Source organism: Pseudophryne corroboree, chromosome 8, assembly GCF_028390025.1.
Source record: "Pseudophryne corroboree isolate aPseCor3 chromosome 8, aPseCor3.hap2, whole genome shotgun sequence".
Taxonomy (NCBI): Eukaryota; Metazoa; Chordata; class Amphibia; order Anura; family Myobatrachidae; genus Pseudophryne; species Pseudophryne corroboree.
The window spans coordinates 191,683,782-191,702,920 of NC_086451.1; the positions used below are offsets into that span (position 1 = coordinate 191,683,782).

A 19,139-nucleotide genomic window follows, 5' to 3' on the forward strand; every position below is an offset into this window, starting at 1 on the left:
GTCCACGGACTATCAACAGGCACGCTTTTGGTCGTGAGTATAGTGGACAACACTGCAAAGTGGCCCTATTAGCACAGCGAGTATGGTCCTATAAATCCACAAATTACGGACTTTAAAGTCATAACACTTCAAACAATTTGGCTGCCTGCTGGCAGCAATTACCGGGAGTCAAAAGCCAGTGACTCATTGGAGTCTATTCTGAGCACACACATATGCTCACAGCTGGACACTAACGATAGATATCAGCTCTGTTCTTTTGCACAGGACTTTTTTTCTCTCAGGACCGTATTTCACATCTTGAACTTTTAAATCTGGATACACAAGTGTTTTTTCCAAACCTAATCGCTGCAGCATGGGGGATTTTTTAATCAATTGATATATTTATATATTTTTTGTGCATGTGTTTATTTTATTGTATATAAATAAATTTGTTATTTACACAGTTATATGCGCTCTCTGATAGTATATTATATTATCAATTCTTGTTGCTGCATTTGTGGACAGATCAGTACTGTCCAATTGACAGCTGCTATTTCTTAACATATACGACCATAATTATATATTTTTAGGAGTTTTAAGACGCGCTGGAATTATCTGTCCTTCTTGAGAAGCTGGTAAGCCTGATTTGAAGACTTTGCGAGGTGGGAGTTCCTGAAACTCCAGTCTGTAGCCCTGGGTTATAAAATTTATGATCCAGGAATCCTGGCAAGACATTGCCCATCTGGGACTGAAGAATCTTAAACGGGCTCCTACTTGCCTGTCCTCCAGGCAGTGCGGTCCACCATCATGCTGAAAACTTAGAGGAAGCAGAACCGGGGTTCTGTTCCTGTGAACTTACAGTTGCTGGTTTTCTGGGTTTACCTCTATTGCCTTTGAACGCCGTAGAAGAGCCCTTAGTCTTGTTCTTAAACTTCGCTGTCCGAAAGGACTGCAGAGGTGGAGCAGTGTAGGATTTTCTAGCCGGGGGAGCTGCAGAAAGAAGGTATGTAGACATACTCGCCGTAACCTTGGATATCCACGTATCCAGTTCATCTCCAAAAAGGGCTTTCCCTGTGAAAGGTAGGCTTTCCACGCCTTTCCTGGAATCCACGTCCGCAGTCCACTAGCATAGCCACAAGCCCCTGTGTGCCGATACTGCCATAGCAGTGGAGCATGCATTGAGTAAACCAATTTCCTTTATGGCCTCCACCATAAAGTTAGCCGAATCCTGTATATGCTGAAGGAGTAAAATTATCTCCCCCCCCGGATAAGGAATCTAACCCGTTTTGCAATGGCCCTAGAGATCCACGCACAAGCTATAGTGGGGTCTCTGGGCCACCCCCACAGCTGTGCACAAAGATTTGAGAGTAGTCTCAATCTTGCGGTCTGCAGCATCCTCCAAGGAAGCTGCCCCAGGAACAGGTAAAACTATCTTACATGACAGCCTAGAAACCGATGCGTGAACAATTGGTGGGTTTTCCCATTTCTGTCTGTCATCCTGAGAAAACGAGAAGGATTTGAGTAGCCTTTTGGGGACCTGAAACTTCTTCTCAGGATTCACCCAAGTTGCTTCAAATAGGGAATTTAATCCTTAGATGCAGGGAAAGTAGCTGAGGATTTCTTTTTTACATTAAAATAAGATTTTACTCACCGATAAATCTATTTCTCGTAGTCCGTAGTGGATGCTGGGGACTCCGTCAGGACCATGGGGAATAGCGGCTCCACAGGAGACAGGGCACAAAAAGTAACAGCTTTTGGACCTAGGTGGTGTGCACTGGCTCCTCCCCCTATGACCCTCCTCCAAGCCTCAGTTAGGATACTGTGCCCGGACGAGCGTACACAATAAGGAAGGATTTTGAAGCCCGGGTAAGACTCATACCAGCCACACCAATCACACCGTACAACTTGTGATCTGAACCCAGTTAACAGTATGATAACAGAGGAGCCTCTGAAAAGATGGCTCCCAACAATAATAACCCGATTTTTGTAACAATAACTATGTACAAGTAATGCAGACAATCCGCACTTGGGATGGGCGCCCAGCATCCACTACGGACTATGAGAAATAGAATTATCGGTAAGTAAATTCTTATTTTCTCTAACGTCCTAAGTGCATGCTGGGGACTCCGTCAGGACCATGGGGATTATACCAAAGCTCCCAAACGGGCGGGAGAGTGCGGATGACTCTGCAGCACCGAATGAGAGAACTCCAGGTCCTCCTCAGCCAGGGTATCAAATTTGTAGAATTTAGCAAACGTGTTTGCCCCTGACCAAGTAGCTGCTCGGCAAAGTTGTAAAGCCGAGACCCCTCGGGCAGCCGCCCAAGATGAGCCCACTTTCCTTGTGGAATGGGCTTTTACAGATTTTGGCTGTGGCAGGCCTGCCACAGAATGTGCAAGCTGAATTGTACTACAAATCCAACGCGCAATAGTCTGCTTAGAAGCAGGAGCACCCAGCTTGTTGGGTGCATACAGGATAAACAGCGAGTCAGATTTCCTGACTCCAGCCGTCCTGGAAACATATATTTTCAGGGCCCTGACTACGTCCAGCAACTTGGAGTCCTCCAAGTCCCTAGTAGCCGCAGGCACCACAATAGGTTGGTTTAGGTGAAACGCTGAAACCACCTTAGGAAGAAATTGAGGACGAGTCCTCAATTCCGCCCTATCCGAATGAAATGTCAGGTAAGGGCTTTTATAGGATAAAGCCGCCAATTCAGATACTCGCCTGGCAGAAGGCGATGTGAGATATTTTAATTCCATCGTGGCAAGTGGCTCAAACCAATGTGATTTTAGGAATCCCAAAACTACATTGAGATCCCAAGGTGCCACTGGGGGCACAAAGGGAGGCTGTATATGCAGTACCCCTTTTACAAAAGTCTGAACTTCAGGAAATGAAGCCAATTCTCTCTGAAAGAAAATCGACAAGGCCGAAATTTGAAACTTAATGGACCCTAACTTTAGGCCCATGGACAGTCCTGTTTGCAGGAAATGTAGGAAACGACCTAGTTGAAATTCCTCTGTCGGGGCCTTCTTGGTCTCGCACCACGCAACATATTTTCGCCAAATACGGTGATAATGCTGTGCGGTTACATCCTTCCTAGCTTTAATCAGGGTAGGAATAACTTCATCTGGAATGCCTTTTTCCTTCAGAATCCGGCGTTCAACCGCCATGCCGTCAAACGCAGCCGCGGTAAGTCTTGGAACAGACAGGGTCCCTGCTGAAGCAGGTCCCTTCTTAGCGGCAGAGGCCACGGGTCCTCTGTGAGCATCTCTTGAAGTTCCGGGTACCAAGTCCTTCTTGGCCAATCCGGAGCCACTAGTATAGTTCTTACTCCTCTCCGTCTTATAATTCTCAGTACCTTGGGTAAGAGAGGCAGAGGAGGGAACACATACACCGACTGGAACACCCAAGGTGTTACCAGAGCGTCCACAGCTATTGCCTGCGGGTCTCTTGACCTGGCGCAATACCTGTCTAGTTTTTTGTTGAGGCGTGACGCCATCATGTCCACCTTTGGTTTTTCCCAACGGTTCACAATCATGAGGAAGACTTCCGGATGAAGTCCCCACTCTCCCGGGTGTAGGTCGTGTCTGCTGAGGAAGTCTGCTTCCCAGTTGTCCACTCCCGGAATGAACACTGCTGACAGTGCTATCACATGATTTTCCGCCCATTGCAGAATCCTTGCAGCTTCTGTCATTGCCCTCCTGCTTCTTGTGCCGCCCTGCCTGTTTATGTGGGCGACTGCTGTGATGTTGTCCGACTGGATCAACACCGGCTGACCCTGAAGCAGAGGCTTTGCTAGGCTTAGAGCATTGTAAATTGCCCTTAGTTCCAGTATATTTATGTGAAGTGAAGTCTCCAGGCTTGACCACACTCCCTGGAAGTTTCTTCCTTGTGTGACTGCTCCCCAGCCTCTCAGGCTGGCATCCGTGGTCACCAGGATCCAGTCCTGAATGCCGAATCTGCGGCCCTCTAGGAGATGAGCACTTTGCAGCCACCACAGAAGAGATACCCTTGTCCTTGGAGACAGGGTTATTTTCTGATGCATCTGAAGATGCGATCCGGACCATTTGTCCAGCAGATCCCACTGAAAAATTCTTGCGTGGAATCTGCCGAATGGAATCGCTTCGTAAGAAGCCACCATTTTTCCCAGGACCCTTGTGCATTGATGCACTGACACCTTTCCTGGTTTTAGGAGGTTCCTGACTAGCTCGGATAACTCCCTGGCTTTCTCCTCCGGGAGAAACACCTTTTTCTGGACTGTGTCCAGAATCATCCCTAGGAACAGCAGACGTGTCGTCGGAATCAGCTGCGATTTTGGAATATTTAAAATCCACCCGTGCTGTTGTAGTACTTCTTGAGATAGTGCTACTCCGACTTCAAACTGTTCTCCGGACCTTGCCCTTATTAGGAGATCGTCCAAGTAAGGGATAATTAATACGCCTTTTCTTCGAAGAAGAATCATCATTTCGGCCATTACCTTGGTAAAGACCCGGGGTGCCGTGGACAATCCAAACGGCAGCGTCTGAAACTGATAATGACAGTTCTGTATTACGAACCTGAGATACCCTTGGTGAGAAGGGCAAATCGGGACATGGAGATAGGCATCCTTGATGTCTAGAGACACCATATAGTCCCCTTCTTCCAGGTTCGCTATCACTGCTCTGAGTGATTCCATCTTGAATTTGAACCTTTTGATATAAGTGTTCAAAGATTTTAGATTTAAAATCGGTCTCACCGAACAGTCTGGTTTCGGTACCACAAACAGTGTGGAGTAATATCCCTTCCCTTGTTGTAGGAGGGGTACTTTTATTATCACCTGTTGGGAGTACAGCTTGTGAATGGCTCCCAATACCGCCTCCCTGTCGGAGGGAGCTATTGGTAAAGCAGACTTCAGGAACCGGCGAGGGGGAGACGTCTCGAATTCCAATTTGTACCCCTGAGATACTACTTGCAGGATCCAGGGGTTCACTTGCGAGTGAGCCCACTGCGCGCTGAAATTTCTGAGACGACCTCCCACCGTACCTGAGTCTGCTTGTAAGGACCCAGCGTCATGCTGAGGACTTGGCAGAAGCGGAAGAGGGCTTCTGTTCTTGGGAAGAAGCTGTCTGCTGCAGTCTTTTTCCCCTTCCTCTACCCCGGGGCAGATATGACTGTCCTTTTGTCCGCTTGCCTTTATGGGAACGAAAGGACTGATGCTGAAAAGACGGTGTCTTTTTCTGTTGAGAGGTGACTTGAGGTAAAAATGTGGATTTCCCAGCCGTTGCCGTGGTTACCAGGTCTGATAGACCGACCCCAAATAACTCCTCCCCTTTATACGGCAATACCTCCATGTGCCGTTTTGAATCCGCATCACCTGACCACTGTCGCGTCCATAACCCTCTTCTGGCAGAAATGGACAGCGCACTTACTCTTGATGCCAGAGTGCAAATATCTCTCTGTGCATCTCGCATATATAAAAATGCATCTTTTAATTGCTCAATAGTCAATAAAATACTGTCCCTATCCAGGGTATCAATATTCTCAGTCAGGGAGTCCGACCACGCCACCCCAGCACTGCACATCCAGGCTGAGGCGATTGCTGGTCGCAGTATAACACCAGTATGTGTGTATATACTTTTAAGGATATTTTCCAGCCTCCTATCTGCTGGCTCCTTAAGGGCGGCCGTTTCTGGAGACGGTAACGCCACTTGTTTTGATAAGCGTGTGAGCGCCTTATCTACCCTAGGGGGTGTTTCCCAACGAGCCCTAACCTCTGGTGGGAAGGGATATAGTGCCAATAATTTTTTAGAAATTAGCAGTTTTTTGTCGGGGGTAACCCACGCTTCATCACACACTTCATTCAATTCATCTGATTCAGGAAAAACTACGGGTAGTTTTTTCACACCCCACATAATACCCCTTTTCGTGGTACTTGCAGTATCAGAGATGTGCAAAACCTCCTTCATTGCCGTGATCATGTAACGTGTGGCCCTACTGGAAAATACGTTTGTTTCTTCACCGTCGACACTGGAGTCAGTGTCTGTGTCCGTGTCGACCCACTGAGGTAACGGGCGTTTTATAGCCCCTGACGGTGTTTGAGACGCCTGGACAGGCACTAACTGAGCTGCCGGCTGTCTCATGACGTCAACAGTTTTCTGTAACGTGCCGACACGGTCACGTAATTCCTTAATTACGGCCATCCATTCAGGTGTCGACTCCCTAGGGGGTGACATCACCATTATAGGCAATTGCTCCGCCTCCACATCATTTTTCTCCTCATACATGTCGACACACACGTACCGACACCCAGCACACACACAGGGAATGCTCTGATAGAGGACAGGACCCCACTTAGCCCCTTGGGGAGACAGAGGGAGAGTTTGCCAGCACACACCAGAGCGCTATATATGTATAGGGACAACCTTACAATAAGTGTCTATCCCTTATAGCTGCTTATATCTGTTATTTTGCCAAATAAGTGCCCCCCTCTCTTTTTTACCCTGTTTCTGTAGTGCAGGATGCAGGGGAGATTCTGGGAGCCTTCCTACCAGCGGAGCTGTGTGGGAAAAATGGCGCTGTGTGCTGAGGAGATAGGCCCCGCCCCCTTCTCGGCGGGCTCTTCTCCCGCTTTTTTCTGGAAAACTGGCAGGGGTTAAATACATCCATATAGCCCAGGAGCTGTATGTGATGTATTTTTTGCCAAATAAGGTAAATTAATTGCTTCCCAGGGCGCCCCCCCCAGCGCCCTGCACCCTCAGTGACCGAAGTGTGAAGTGTGCTGAGAGCAATGGCGCACAGCTGCAGTGCTGTGCGCTACCTTATGAAGACAGGAAAGTCTTCTGCCGCCGATTTATGGACCTCTTCTTGCTTCAGCATCTGTAAGGGGGCCGGCGGCGCGGCTCCGGGACCCATCCATGGCTGGGCCTGTGATCGTCCCTCTGGAGCTAATGTCCAGTAGCCAAGAAGCCCAATCCACTCTGCACGCAGGTGAGTTCGCTTCTTCTCCCCTTAGTCCCACGCTGCAGTGAGCCTGTTGCCAGCAGGACTCACTGAAAATAAAAAATAAAAACCTAAGTATACTTTTACTTCTAAGCAGCTCAGGAGAGCCACCTAGATTGCACCCTTCTCGGCCGGGCACAAAGATCTAACTGAGGCTTGGAGGAGGGTCATAGGGGGAGGAGCCAGTGCACACCACCTAGGTCCAAAAGCTTTTACTTTTTGTGCCCTGTCTCCTGCGGAGCCGCTATTCCCCATGGTCCTGACGGAGTCCCCAGCATCCACTTAGGACGTTAGAGAAAATAAGATTCCTCCTCGTCCTTTGACACCTTATCAGGAATGTGCAGGACATCACTAATAGCTTCTATCAGGGCTTGTATACCCTGTGATAAAGCTGCACCTCCCCCCCTACTGAGTCCACCTCACCCTCTTCTGGGTCTGATACATCATCATCATCGTATCAGCCTGCATAATGTGGGCTATAGTACGCTTTTGTGGACAAATAGCAGGGGTCTGAGACTCCGGGATAACCATTGAATCTCTATTCATCAGGTCATCTACAGATTGCCTAAAATATTGTGTCTCCTTTTTGTTTTGGGATAATTTGTTTGAAATATTTGAAAGCATCCCTTTTAATGAATCTAACCACACAGGTTCTGATGCACTAGCCTGAGAATGTGTACTATCCTGAGTATACTGAAGAGATCACCCATATTGAGAAAAGCACTCTGCTGTGTATGATACACACTCCTTTGACATGATAAATGTAAAAGAACACACACACACACAGTGAGGAATAGGTTAAAAACACAGTTAACCCACACAGAGTCTTTCTAGGGAGACACAGAGTATACTGGAGTCAGCCACACAGCGCCCCTATAGCTAAAATACAAACTTAGCTGGGTTGCAAACTAAGTACCCTAATAGGCCTTAGTACACCAAAATATTGCTCCCCTCCCTTGCTATGACCTCCTGGTACAGCTAAGGTGCTCTGGAGTCCTTGTGGAGGAGCTGCGCTTCCCTGTCAGGCTGCCTGTGCAAGCTGCAGACTGGAAAATGGCGCTGGTGAGTTGCTGGGTCCGCTTATAGTGAAGTGGCTACAGCCGCCCCTCACAGCGGTCACACAGTGCATCTAAAGCCTTGAGCTCAGCGTGCATACAGCGCTGCGCTCCTACCCTTATGCCGCCATTACAGCCGGTGACCCGCTAACCGGGACGCCGGCCACCTACTCACCACTCTTCTGGCACTGTTAGGGGTGGCGGCGTGCAGCAGGTCTGTACGCTCGCCGTGGTGGGGCTTGCGACTAGGACCCTCAGGAGCTCAGTGTCCTGTCAGCGGGGAATGGGACCATTAACCCTAGGGAGGTTGGGCAGTTCCTCTTCTAAGTCCCACGAAGCAGGCAGTCTGGTGCCAACCAGCCCTGCCTGAAAATAATAAAATAGAAAATAAATGCAGAAAACTCTTCAGGAGCTTCCCAAGCATGATGCTCCTCCGTGCACATTTTCTAAACTTAGTCTGGTAGGAGGGGCAAAGAAGGAGGAGCCAGCCCACAATATCAAATTCTTAAAGTGCCCATGGCTCCTAGTGGACCCATCTAAACCTCATGGTACTAATATGGACCCCAGTATCCTCTAGGACGTAAGAGAAATGGGAGAAAAAGGCAAAGACAGGAGGAGAGATGGCAAGGTGGAGGAAGAGAGGAAAAAAATCCAGTGCTGCACCTAGCACAACAGCCAATGACCCATCAAATGATGGGTCCAAAATACTAGTTACAGTAGATACATTGTAAAAAATTAAGAAACAATCCTCTTCACTTGTCATGTTCAAGTTAATGTCACACACACATGCAGTATATGTACTCACCAAGCCTGGCGTAGATGTGACTCAGAATCCTAGCTGGCTGTACCCTGATAGGGTTCACAGTAGCCACTGTCTCCACCTCAATACCATGCTTTTTAAGGATTTCCTGGATCTCTTCAGTCTCTGCCAGGATGCAAACTAGGAAGAGATGGAGATCAAATCAGATCTGCAACCCTTCTACCAAAGACATGACTAGGGAGAAGAGTAATGTTATCAGAAGTTGGGAGGTTCCCAAATTGGGTGGCACTTGCAGGTGTGCCTCGGGCTGGTGGTCCAGAGCTGAATAAAATTATTTATAATCAATATGATAGGCAAACTCAGTTCTGTTGGCTGCAAATCTTAAAATACGTGGCTAAACAGTAACGTAGTCCTGTCCACCACCACACAACAGAATTTATGGACGACATGCCAGCACAATTTACTTAATATATTTGCGGAATTTCTTAAAAAGAAACTTTTGGCCTAGAGGTCCCGTAAAGTGAAATAAATGCTAATACTCTAGGGTGCTGTAATTCCAGAAAATAGGAGAACCACTGTACTAATGTATTTTAATAGATAGGTTACATTCTGTAAAATAAACAAAGTATGGAAGAAAAATCAATCTTCAGTAAAGTGAAACATAACCCGTGCCTGACTACTTATGGGGTAGATGCATCAAACAGTGTAAAGCGTGAAGTAGTGAACTAGTGAAGTAGCCCATAGCAATCAATCAGCTTTAAGGTAGCATTTAAAAAGTAAATAACATAGTAACATAGTAGGATGGAAAAAAAAAAACAATTGTCCATCGAGTTCAACCTATTTGTGGTCTCCTATGCACGATTATTTTGTATAAAATTTTGAATGAAGTTGATGACTGCCATTACGTTTTACCCCTCTTTTTTAGAATAACCATAGTGCGTGACTATGCCCCGTAACCCTGGATATCCTTATCCATTAGGAATTTATCTAACCCATTCTTAAAGGTGTTGACTGAGTCGGCCATTAAAACTCCCTCAGGCAGGGAATTCCAAACACGTATCGTCCTTACCGTAAAAAAACCTTTACGCCGTATTGTGCGGAATCTCCTCTCCTCTAACCTGAGCGAGTGTCCACAAATTCTCTGTGTTGATCGAACCAAAAACAGATCCTGCGAAAGATCTGTATATTGTCCCCTTATATATTTGTAAATGTTGATCATGCCCCCTCTTAATCTCCTCTTTTCCAGTGTAAACATGCCTAGTCTTGCAACCCTTTCCTCATATTCCAGCGTCTCCATGCCCTTAATTAGTTTGGTCGCCCGCCTCTGAACCTTTTCTAGCTCCAGGATATCCTTTTTGTAGTAAGGTGCCCAGAATTGTACACAGTATTCAAGGTGTGGCCTCACAAGTGACTTATATAACGGGAGTATAATACTCTCGTCCCAAGCATCAATTCCCCGTTTTATGCATGCTAATATCTTATTAGCCTTCTTTGCTGCAGTCCTACTTTGGGTACTTCTGCTTAGTTTGCTATCTATGAGGACACCTAAGTCCTTTTCCAGTACAGAATCCCCTAATTTTACCCCATTTAGTAGGTAAATGTTGTTTTTGTTCTTGTTACCACAGTGCATTACCTTACACTTGTCTGTATTCAAGCGCATTCTCCATTTCGCTGCCCAAGCTTCTAATTTAACTAAGTTGTTCTGAAGCGACTCAGCATCCCCCTCCGCATTTATAACTTTACGCAATTTGGTATCATCTGCAAAAATTGACACCATGCTCTCTAGACCTTCTGTTAGGTCGTTAATGAAAATATTGAACAATAGCGGTCCTAATACTGAGCCTAGCGGCACATCACTTAGCACTCCAGTCCAATTTGAAAAAGATCAATTAACCACAATGCGCTGCTCCCTATTATCTAATCAGTTTTTGACCCAAGTGCATATTGTGCTTCCTAGCCCTGTTTATTGTAGCTTGTAGATAAGTCTCATGTGTGGTACAGTGTCGAATGCTTTGGCAAAATCTAAAATGATTATATCCACCTCTTTACCCTGATCTAGGTTTGCGCTTACGGTTTCATAAAAGCCAAGTAAGTTGGTTTGACAGGATCTGTCCTTCATAAACCCATGTTGATTCCTATTAATGACCTTATTGACTTCAAGGAACTTCTGAATACTATCTCTTAGAATACCTTCCAATACTTTCCCCACTATAGATGTAAGACTAACTGGTCTATAATTACCTGGTTCAGCTTTACTTCCCTTTTTGAATATAGGCACTACTTCCGCTATACGCCAGTCTTTGGGAACCATACCTGATATTACTGAATCCTTAAAGATCAAAATAAGAATTTACTCACCAGTAATTCTATTTCTCGTAGTCCGTAGTGGATGCTGGGAACTCCGTAAGGACCATGGGGAATAGACGGGCTCCGCAGGAGACTGGGCACTCTAAAAGAAAGGCTAGGTACTATCTGGTGTGCACTGGCTCCTCCCTCTATGCCCCTCCTCCAGACCTCAGTTAAGGAATCTGTGCCCGGAAGAGCTGACACAACAAGGAAAGGATTTGGAATCCAGGGTAAGACTCATACCAGCCACACCAATCACACTGTAAAACTTGTGATAACCATACCCAGTTAACAGTATGAACAACAACTGAGCCTCAGTAACAGATGGCTCATAACAATAACCCTTTAGTTAAGCAATAACTAAATACATGTACTGCATAGAGTCCGCACTTGGGACGGGCGCCCAGCATCCACTACGGACTACGAGAAATAGAATTACCGGTGAGTAAATTCTTATTTTCTCTGACGTCCTAGTGGATGCTGGGAACTCCGTAAGGACCATGGGGATTATACCAAAGCTCCCAAACGGGCGGGAGAGTGCGGATGACTCTGCAGCACCGAATGAGCAAAGGCAAGGTCCTCCTCAGCCAGGGTATCAAACTTGTAGAACTTAGCAAATGTGTTTGAACCCGACCAAGTAGCAGCTCGGCAAAGCTGTAAAGCAGAGACCCCTCAGGCAGCCGCCCAAGAAGAGCCCACCTTCCTTGTGGAATGGGCTTTTACTGATTTAGGATGCGGTAACCCTGCCGCAGAATGAGCTTGCTGAATCGTGTTACAGATCCAGCGCGCAATAGTTTGCTTTGAAGCCGGAGCACCCAGTTTGTTGGGTGCATGCAGGAAAAACAGCGAGTCAGTTTTCCTGACTCCAGCCGTCCTGGCTACAAAGATTTTCAAAGCCCTGACTACATCAAGTAACCTGGAGTCCTCCAAGTCCCGAGTAGCCGCAGGCACCACAATAGGCTGGTTCAAATGAAACGCTGATACCACCTTAGGGAGAAATTGGGGACGAGTCCTCAACTCTGCCCTGTCCATATGAAAGATCAGATATGGGCTTTTACATGACAAAGCCGCCAATTCTGACACACGCCTAGCTGAAGCTAAGGCCAACAGCATGACCACCTTCCATGTGAGATACTTTAGCTCCACGGTCTTAAGTGGCTCAAACCAGTGTGATTTCAGGAAATCCAACACAACGTTAAGATTCCTTCCTAGCTTTTATCAGCGAAGGAATCACTTCATCCGGAATGCCCTTTTCCGTTAGGATCCGGCGTTCAACCGCCATGCCGTCAAACGCAGCCGTGGTAAGTCTTGGAACAGACAGGGCCCCTGCTGTAACAGGTCCTGTCTGAGAGGCAGAGGCCATGGGTCCTCTGAGATCATTTCTTGTAGTTCTGGGTACCAAGTTCTTCTTGGCCAATCCGGAACGATGAGTATAGTTCTTACACCTCTCTTTCTTACTATCCTCAGTATCTTGGGTATGTGAGGAAGAGGAGGGAACACATAAACCGTCTGGTACACCCACGGTGTCACTAGAGCGTCCACAGCTATCGCCTGAGGGTCCCGTGACCTGGCGCAATATTTTTTTAGCTTTTTGTTGAGGCGGGACGCCATCATGTCCACCTGTGGCAGTTCCCAACGATTTACAATCTGTGTGAAGACTTCTTGATGAAGTCCCCACTCTCCCGGGTGGGGGTCGTGCCTGCTGAGGAAGTCTGCTTCCCAGTTGTCCACTCCCGGAATGAACACTGCTGACAGTGCTAGCACGTGATTCTCCGCCCATCGAAGAATCCTTGTGGCTTCTGCCATTGCCATCCTGCTTCTTGTGCCGCCCTGGCGGTTTACATGGGCGACCGCCGTGATGTTGTCTGACTGAATCAGTACTGATTGGTTTTGAAGCAGGGGCTCTGCTTGACTCAGGGCGTTGTAGATGGCCCTTAGTTCCAATATATTTATGTGTAGAGAAGTCTCCAGACTTGACCACTGTCCTTGGAAGTTTCTGCCCTGAGTGACTGCCCCCCATCCTCGGAGGCTTGCATCCGTGGTCACCAGGACCCAGTCCTGTATGCCGAACTTGCGTCCCTCGAGAAGATGAGCACTCTGCAGCCACCACAGCAGAGACACCCTGGCCCTTGGGGACAGGGTGATCAACCGATGCATCTGAAGATGCGATCCGGACCATTTGTCTAACAGATCCCACTGAAAGATCCTTGCATGGAACCTGCCGAAGGGAATTGCTTCGTAAGAAGCCACCATCTTTCCCAGGACTCGCGTGCAGTGATGCACCGACACCTGTTTTGGTTTCAGGAGGTCCCTGACCAGAGATGACAATTCCTGGGCCTTCTCCTCCGGGAGAAACACCTTCTTCTGTTCTGTGTCCAGAATCATTCCCAGGAAAAGCAGACGCGTTGTAGGAATCAGCTGCGACTTTGGGATATTCAGAATCCTGCCGTGCCGTTGCAACACTTCCTGAGAGAGTGCTACGCTGACCAACAACTGTTCTTTGGACCTCGCCTTTATGAGGAGATCGTCCAAGTACGGGATAATTATAACTCCCTTTCTTCGAAGGAGTATCATCATTTCGGCCATTACCTTGGTAAATATTCTCGGAGCCGTGGAGAGACCAAACGTCAACGTCTGGAATTGGTAATGACAGTTCTGTACCACAAACCTGAGGTACTCCTGGTGAGGTGGGTAAATGGGGACATGCAAGTAAGCATCCTTGATGTCCAGCGACACCATAAAATCCCCCTCTTCCAGGCTTGCAATAACCGCCCTGAGCGATTCCATTTTGAACTTGAACTTCTTTATATAAGTGTTCAAGGATTTTAAATTTAGAATGGGTCTCACCGAACCGTCCGGTTTCGGTACCACAAACATTGTGGAATAGTAACCCCTTCCCTGTTGAAGGAGGGGGACCTTGATTATCACCTGCTGGAGGTACAGCTTGTGAATTGCCGCCAGTACTATCTCCCTTTCCCTGGGAGGAGCTGGCAAGGCTGATTTGAGGTAACGGCGAGGGGGAGTCGCCTCGAACTCCAGCTTGTATCCCTGAGATACAATTTGTACAGCCCAGAGATCCACTTGTGAGCGAACCCACTAGTTGTTGAAGTTTCGGAGGCGCGCCCCCACCGCACCTGGCTCCGCCAGTGGAGCCCCAACGTCATGCGGTGGACTTAGTGGAAGCAGGGGAGGATTTTTGTTCCTTTGAACTGGCTGCCTGGTGCAGCTTCTTACCTCTACCCCTGCCTCTGGCCAGAAAGGATGCGCCTCTGACCCGCTTGCCTTTCTGAGGCCGAAAGGACTGCATTTGATAATACGGTGCTTTCTTAGGCTGTGAGGGAACCTGAGGTAAAAAAGTCGACTTCCCAGCTGTTGCTGTGGATACGAGGTCCGAGAGACCGTCCCCGAACAATTCCTCACCCTTATAAGGCAAAACCTCCATGTGTTTTTTAGAATCAGCAACACCTGTCCACTGCCGAGTCCATAATACTCTCCTGGCAGAAACGGACATTGCATTAATTCTAGATGCCAGCAGGCAAATGTTCCTCTGGGCATCCCGCATATATAAGACGACGTCTTTTACATGTTCCATGGTTAGCAAAATAGTATCCCTGTCGATGGAATCAATGTTGTCTGACAGGGTATCAGTCCATGCTGCTGCAGCACTACACATCCAGGCTTAAGCAATAGCAGGTCTCAGTAGAGTACCAGAGTGTGTATACACAGACTTCAGGAAAGCTTCCTGCTTCCTATCCGCAGGCTCCTTTAGGGCGGCCGTATCCTGAGACGGCAGTGCCACCCTTTTAGATAAGCGTGTGAGCGCCTTGTCCACCCTAGGGGATGTTTCCCAACGTAACCTATCCGTTGGCGGGAAAGGGTACGCCATCAGTAACCTCTTAAAAATCACTAGTTTCTTATCAGGGGAACTCCACGCTTCTTCACACGAATCATTTAATTCATCAGATGGGGGGAAAGTCACTGGCTGCTTTTTCTCCCCAAACATAATACCCCTCTTGGTGGTAACCGGGTTAACGTCAAAAAATAAGCATTTACTTACCGATAATTCTATTTCTCATAGTCCGTAGTGGATGCTGGGGACTCCGTAAGGACCATGGGGAATAGCGGCTCCGCAGGAGACTGGGCACATCTAAAGAAAGCTTTAGGACTAACTGGTGTGCACTGGCTCCTCCCCCTATGACCCTCCTCCAAGCCTCAGTTAGGATACTGTGCCCGGACGAGCGTACACAATAAGGAAGGATTTTGAATCCCGGGTAAGACTCATACCAGCCACACCAATCACACCGTATAACTTGTGATCTGAACCCAGTTAACAGTATGATAACAGAGGAGCCTCTGAAAAGATGGCTCCCAACAATAATAACCCGATTTTTGTAACAATAACTATGTACAAGTAATGCAGACAATCCGCACTTGGGATGGGCGCCCAGCATCCACTACGGACTATGAGAAATAGAATTATCGGTAAGTAAATTCTTATTTTCTCTAACGTCCTAAGTGGATGCTGGGGACTCCGTAAGGACCATGGGGATTATACCAAAGCTCCCAAACGGGCGGGAGAGTGCGGATGACTCTGCAGCACCGAATGAGAGAACTCCAGGTCCTCCTCAGCCAGGGTATCAAATTTGTAGAATTTAGCAAACGTGTTTGCCCCTGACCAAGTAGCTGCTCGGCAAAGTTGTAAAGCCGAGACCCCTCGGGCAGCCGCCCAAGATGAGCCCACTTTCCTTGTGGAATGGGCTTTTACAGATTTTGGCTGTGGCAGGCCTGCCACAGAATGTGCAAGCTGAATTGTACTACAAATCCAACGAGCAATAGTCTGCTTAGAAGCAGGAGTACCCAGCTTGTTGGGTGCATACAGGATAAACAGCGAGTCAGATTTCCTGACTCCAGCCGTCCTGGAAACATATTTTCAGGGCCCTGACAACATCCAGCAACTTGGATTCCTCCAAGTCCCTAGTAGCCGCAGGCACCACAATAGGTTGGTTCAGGTGAAAACGCTGGAACCACCTTAGGGAGAAACTGAGGACGAGTCCTCAATTCCGCCCTGTCCGAATGGAAAATCAGATAAGGGCTTTTACAGGATAAAGCCGCCAATTCTGACACGCGCCTGGCCCAGGCCAGGGCCAACAGCATGACCACTTTCCATGTGAGATATTTTAACTCCACAGATTTAAGTGGTTCAAACCAATGTGACTTTTGGAACCCAAACTACATTGAGATCCCAAATTGCCACTGGAGGCACAAAAGGAGGCTGTATATGCAGTACCCCTTTTACAAACGTCTAAACTTCAGGGACTGAAGCTAGTTCTTTTTTGGAAGAAAATTGACAGGGCCGAAATCTGAACCTTAATGGACCCCAATTTCAGGCCCATAGACACTCCTGTTTGCAGGAAATGTAGGAATCGACCCAGTTGAATTTCCTCCGTCGGGCCTTACTGGCCTCGCACTACGCAACATATTTTCGCCAATTGCGGTGATAATGTTTTTGCGGTTACATCCTTCCTGGCTTTAGATCAGGATATGGATGACTTCATCCGGAATGCCTTTTTTCCTTCAGGATCCGGTGTTCAACCGGCATGCCGTCAAACGCAGCCGCGGTAAGTCTTGGAACAGACAGGGTCCTTGCTGGAGCAGGTCCCTTCTTAGAGGTAGAGGCCACGGATCCTCCGTGAGCATCTCTTGAAGTTCCGGTTACCAAGTCCTTCTTGGCCAATCCGGAGCCACGAATATAGTGCTTTCTCCTCTCCATCTTATCAATCTCAGTACCTTGGGTATGAGAGGCAGAGGAGGGAACACATACACTGACTGGTACACCCACGGTGTTACCAGAGCGTCTACAACTATTGCCTGAGGGTCTCTTGACCTGGCGCAATACCTGTCGAGTTTTTTAATCATGTGGACGACTTCTGGGTGAAGCCCCCACTCTCCCGGGTGGAGGTCGTGCTGAGGAAGTCTGCTTCCCAGTTGTCCACTCCCGGAATGAATACTGTTGACAGTGCTATCACATGATTTTCCGCCCAGCGAAGAATCCCTGCAGCTTCTGCCATTGCCCTCCTGCTTCTTGTGCCACCCTGTCTGTTTACGTGGGTGACTGCCATGATGTTGTCCGACTGGATCAACACCGGCTGACCTTGAAGCAGAGGTCTTGCTAAGCTTAGAGCATTGTAAATGGCCCTTAGCTTCAGGATATTTATGTGAAGTGATGTATCCAGGCTTGACCCTAAGCCCTGGATATTCCTTCCCTGTGTGACTGCTCCCCAGCCTCGCAGGCTGGCATCCGTGGTCACCAGGACCCAGTCCTGAATGCCGAATCTGCGGCCCTCTAGAAGATGAGCACTCTGCAACCACCACAGGATGGATACCCTTGTCCTTGGTGACAGGGTTATCCGCTGATGCATCTGAAAATGCGACCCGGACCATTTGTCCAGTAGGTTCCACTGGAAAGTTCTTGCGTGGAATCTAACGAATGGGATTGCTTCGTAGGAAGCCACCATTTTTACCCAGAACCCTTGTGCATTGATGCACTGAGACTTGGTTCGGTTTTAGGAGGTTCCTGACTGGCTCGGATAACTCCCTGGCTTTCTCTTCCGGGAGAAACACCTTTTTTCTGGACTGTGTCCAGGAACATCCCTAGGAAACAGAAGACAAGTCGTCGGAACCAGCTGCGATTTTGGAATATTGAGAATCCAATCGTGCTGCCGCAACACTACCTGAGATAGAGCTACACCGACTTCCAACTGTTCCCTGGATCTTACCCTTATCAGGGAATCGTCCAAGTAAGGGATAACTAAAATTCCCTTCCTTCGAAGGGATATCATTTCGGCCATTACCTTGGTAAAGACCCGGGGTGCCGTGGACCATCCCTACGGCAGCGTCTGAACTGATAGTGACAGTTCTGTACCATAACCTGAGGTACCCTTGGTGAGAAGGGTAAATTTTGACATGAAGGCAAGCATCCTTGATGTCCCGAGACATCATGTAGTCCCCTTCTTCCAGGTTCGCAATCACTGCTCTGAGTGACTCAATCTTGAATTTGAACCTCTGTATGTAAGTGTTCAAAGATTTTAGATTTTAGATTTAATATTGGTCTCACCGAGCCGTCCGGCTTCGGTACCACAATATAGTGTGGAATAATACCCCTTCCCCTGTTGTAAGAGGGGTACCTTGATTATCACCTGCTGGGAGTACAGCTTGTGAATGGCTTCCAGAACTGCCTCCCTGTCGGAGGGAGACTTTGGTAAAGCAGACTTCAGGAACCGATGAGGAGGAAACGCCTCGAATTCCAGTTTGTACCCCTGTGATACTACCTGTAGAATCCAGGGATCCACTTGCGAGTGAGCCCACTGCGCGTTGAAATACTTGAGACGGGCCCCCACCGTGTCTGAGTCTGCTTGTAAAGCCCCAGCGTCATGCTGAAGACTTGGCAGAAGCAGGGGAGGGCTTCTGCTCCTGGGAAGCGGCTGCATGGTGCCGCCTTTTTCCTCTTCCTCTGCCCTTGGGCAGAAAAGAGTGACCTTTTGCTCGCTTGTACTTATGGGAACGAAAGGACTGAGTTTGAAAAGACTGTGTCTTTTTCTGTTGATGTGAAGTAACCTGGGGTAAAAAGGTGGATTTTCCAGCCGTTGCCGTGGCCACCAGGTCTGTTAGACCAGCCCCAAATAACTCCTCCCCCTTATACGGCAATACTTCCATGTGCCGTTTGGAATCTGCGTCCCCTGACCACTGTCTGGTCCATAATGCTCTTCTGGCAGAGATGGACATTGCGCTTACTCTTGATGCCAGGGTACAAATATCCCTCTGCGCATCACGCATATATAGCAATGCATCCTTTAAATGTTCTATAGTTAACAGAATATTGTCCCTATCCAGGGTATCAATATTCTCAGTCAGGGAATCCGCCCATGCGACTCCAGCACTGCACATCCAGGCTGATGCGATTGCTGGTCGCAGTATAACACCAGTATGTGTGTATATACTTTTCAGGATATTTTCCAGCCTCC

At 48.0% G+C, this 19,139-nt stretch overlaps 1 protein-coding gene across 12 annotated transcripts in view; it reads right to left on the minus strand.

Moving 5' to 3' along the window:
* The window catches only part of PHKA1 (phosphorylase kinase regulatory subunit alpha 1), an 828,488-nt gene that overhangs the window by 564,939 nt on the left and 244,410 nt on the right, over positions 1-19,139 (minus strand). For 11 of the 12 annotated variants that reach the window (XM_063937031.1, XM_063937030.1, XM_063937027.1 and 8 more), the window contains one exon: positions 8,818-8,952. The exons of the other annotated variant lie outside the window; for it this stretch is intronic. In XM_063937031.1, coding sequence (XP_063793101.1) covers positions 8,818-8,952 — 135 coding nt within the window. The remainder of the gene's footprint in view (positions 1-8,817; positions 8,953-19,139) is intronic. 12 annotated transcript variants of the gene reach the window in all.